The sequence below is a fragment of the Rhagoletis pomonella genome, unplaced genomic scaffold (genome assembly GCF_013731165.1).
Source record: "Rhagoletis pomonella isolate Grant_MI unplaced genomic scaffold, Rhpom_1.0 Rhpom_scaffold_16624, whole genome shotgun sequence".
In the NCBI taxonomy this organism is placed as follows: domain Eukaryota; kingdom Metazoa; phylum Arthropoda; class Insecta; order Diptera; family Tephritidae; genus Rhagoletis; species Rhagoletis pomonella.
The window spans coordinates 1-3,299 of record NW_023475145.1 but is presented as its reverse complement, the minus strand read 5'-3'; the positions used below and the strand labels follow the sequence as shown (position 1 = coordinate 3,299).

The window sequence follows — 3,299 nt, the reverse complement described above, 5'->3', positions numbered from 1 at the left end:
CAAGCGCTTGAAGCTGAAACAACCGCTACTTATCGGAGCTAACAACAGTAATGAATTAAGTGTCATCCCTAACCAGAAGTGGCTACATTTATCCTCATTTTCGCCCACAGTCACCGCAGCTGAAATTATCAGTTATGTTGCTAAACATGCTTGTGTAGACGCTAAATTTCTTACTTGCTATATGTTAGTAAAGAAGGGAGCCAACTTGAATGATCTCAAAAAAGTAAGCTTCAAACTAGGCGTTTCTGAGTGCAGCTATGAGAAAGTGATAAATAATGAAAATATATGGCCTGCAAATGTTAAAATACGACCCTTTCGCTTTTTTCAAAAAGTCGATGCACCAGAACTCAAGTAGCGCAATATTTAATGAGACGGTTGGGAGCGCTTCCAATTTGAAATTGTACTTCCAAAACGCTTCTGGCATTCGTACTAAATCTGAATTAGTTCGCAATTTTAGTTCTCAGCTCGACTATGACGTTTTTGTTATTGTTGAGACGTGGTTGAATTCAGTTTTTAATGATAATGAATTTTTTGACGCTAACCTTTATAATGTCTACCGAAAGGATAGAGACGCTGCGAAAACTGGATGTTTAAGAGGAGGAGGTGTCTTAATTCCTGTTCGTCGCAATCTGTATTCGTATTTAGTTGCGCTTGATAATGATAATTCGCTTCTTGATCAGATCTGTGTATGTGTCACTGGCTCGTCGTTCAACGATTCCTTGTTCATCATGGCTTCCTACATTCCACCAAATAGTAAGGATGACCTTTATCATGCGCATGCTGATAATATCAACTCTCTAGTTTTGAACAAACTTGGCGACAGTCACTTATGTGTTTTAGGTGACTTTAATTTATGCAATGTGCGTTGGTCGGACACTTTTTCGAACTTCGGGCTCACTCCTAACAATATAACTGCCCCGCATGAGTCATACCTCATCGATAGTCTTTTAAGTCTAAATCTTAATCAAATTAATAAGTATGTTAACAAGTTAGATAGAATTCTAGATCTAATCTTTGTAAGCGACAATATAATCTGCAATATTGAGAAATGTTATTGTCCTATGTCTCAGTCGGACATGCATCATCTGCCACTAATACTGAAATTTGAATTGTACAAATTTTTAAAATCTGCTCCTGTTAAGCAAGTTATCTTCAATTACAAGTCTTGTGATTTCGGCAAGCTAAATAACTCGCTTTCCATGCTCAATTGGGATGAATTACTTTCAGGACAGGATGTTTCTAATTGCTATTATTCTTTTAAAACAGCGTTAGTTGATTTATGTAGGGAAAATGTGCCTATTTTGAAAAATAAACCACATAAGCTACCATGGTATAATCGGGAGTTAAAAAAGTTAAAGAACCCTAGGAATAAATTCTTCAAGAAGTTTAAAGTTACAGGAAATCAGATTTTCTTTGATAAATATCAGAAATATGCTAAAGATTTTAATTGCTTAGACAAATTCCTTTATAAAAACTATATTTTGGGGGTGGAGTTGAACATTAAATCTAGTCCAAAAGCTTTTTGGCAGTTCATAAAGTCTAAGAAATGTGGCTCTTGCATTCCTTCGACTGTCTTTTTGGACGATAAATGTGCTAGTGGCCCTACTGAGGTGGCGAGTCTCTTCGCTGAATTTTTTAGTGCCAACTATGTCTGTGATGATGGTAATTCCTGGCCTGATATAAACCACGATTCAGCTACGGAGTTCAGTTTTGGGACTCTAACTCTGTCCCTTGATGACGTGGAAGCTGGCATTTCTAAGCTGAAACCGTCTACGAAAGCGGATGTTGATGGGTTTTCTGCTCTTCTCCTCAAGAACTGTCCCGCTCTAATTCTACCTCCACATCGTATTTTTAATTTGTCTCTTGCGTCGGGTGTCTTTATCGAGGATTGGAAAATTACTTCTATTAACCCTATACTTAAGAGTTTACGAGCAATTACAGGCCCATTTCTAAACTATCAACTGTATCGAAACTTTTTGAATCTATAGTCAAAGAAAAAATGTATTTTATCACTAAAAGTTTAATCCTGCCTAACCAACATGGTTTTGTTTCCAATCGATCTACTGTGTCTAACCTAGCTGTATTTTGTGAATACTGTATGACGTCTCTTTCTGCAGGTTTCCAGGTTGACTGTATTTATACGGACTTTAGTAAAGCCTTTGATAGAGTCTCTCATTCGATTTTACTTAATAAGTTAGCATATCTTGGCTTCCATTCTGTTTTTTTGAAGTGGATTAAATCCTACTTGATCAACAGGCGCTGTGTTGTCTCGATAGATGACATTTCGTCAGATGCATTCCTTGCCTCCTCTGGGGTACCCCAGGGAAGTATTTTAGGTCCTTTACTTTTTATATTATTCATAAATGACATTAGCTCATGTTTTTCATTCGCAAATTTTTTGCTATATGCCGATGACCTGAAAGTATTTTCAATGATCAGAAACGAAAGGGATGCTACTTTGCTTCAGGCCGACATTAATAATCTCAATCTTTGGTGCATAAAATCACGCCTCTCTTTAAATATTAAAAAGTGCTTTAAAGTAACTTTTGCAAAAATTCATAGTCCTTTATCAACGAGTTATACAATCGCGGAGTCTTCGGTAGACTCTGTTGCCGAGGCCAAAGATCTTGGCGTCATTTTTACTTCAAATTTTTCTTTTAGTTGGCATATTAATCTTGTGATTTCTAAATCCTTCTCTGTTTTGGGTTTCGTGAGGCGGAACTGTGTAAAATTCTCTGATCCCTATACTATTAAATTACTATACTCATCTTTTGTTCGTCCCATTTTGGAATATGCTACATATATTTGGAGGCCATTCCACAAAACTTTTATAAATAGGTTAGAACGTGTCCAAAAGGTGTTTCTTAAGTTCGCATTGCGGTCCTTAAACTTTTCGGATCCTATACCACCGTACAGTAGTCGTTTGTTTTGCTTAACCTTAAGTCATTGGAAACGAGGCGTTCTGTACTTTCCCTGACTTTTGTTTTTAATATTATTAATGGTAGTGTTGATTGTCCTTTTCGCTTAGGTCGCATAAATTTCAACATCCCTCAGCGAGTCTTGCGTAACATTTTGCCGTTCTATTGTGAAATCCATAGAACTGAATACGCGCGCAATGCCCCCTTGGTACGTACCTTAAATGAGCTTAATTTGATCTCGAATTCTATCTCACTTGATTTCTCTTACTCAAGAAATTTATTTATTAATCTTTTGTATTCTTTCTTTTGAATCTTGTATCCAGTTTAATCAATAGTTTTAGTGTCCTGCATATATTAATTTTGTAACTAGTCTGTAAGAAA

General features: G+C 36.4%; 1 protein-coding gene across 1 annotated transcript; it reads left to right on the top strand.

Moving 5' to 3' along the window:
- The first annotated feature begins 728 nt into the window (after positions 1-728).
- On the top strand, positions 729-1,988 carry LOC118757324. The gene has a single exon (XM_036492046.1). The coding sequence runs from the start codon at positions 729-731 to the stop codon at positions 1,986-1,988; it is 1,260 nt and encodes a 419-aa protein (XP_036347939.1).
- Positions 1,989-3,299: the final 1,311 nt, after the last annotated feature.

Excerpts from the sequence above, each read along its gene's own strand:
- LOC118757324 (XM_036492046.1), top strand. The coding sequence starts at position 729 with ATGGCTTCCTACATTCCACCAAATAGTAAGGATGACCTTTATCATGCG.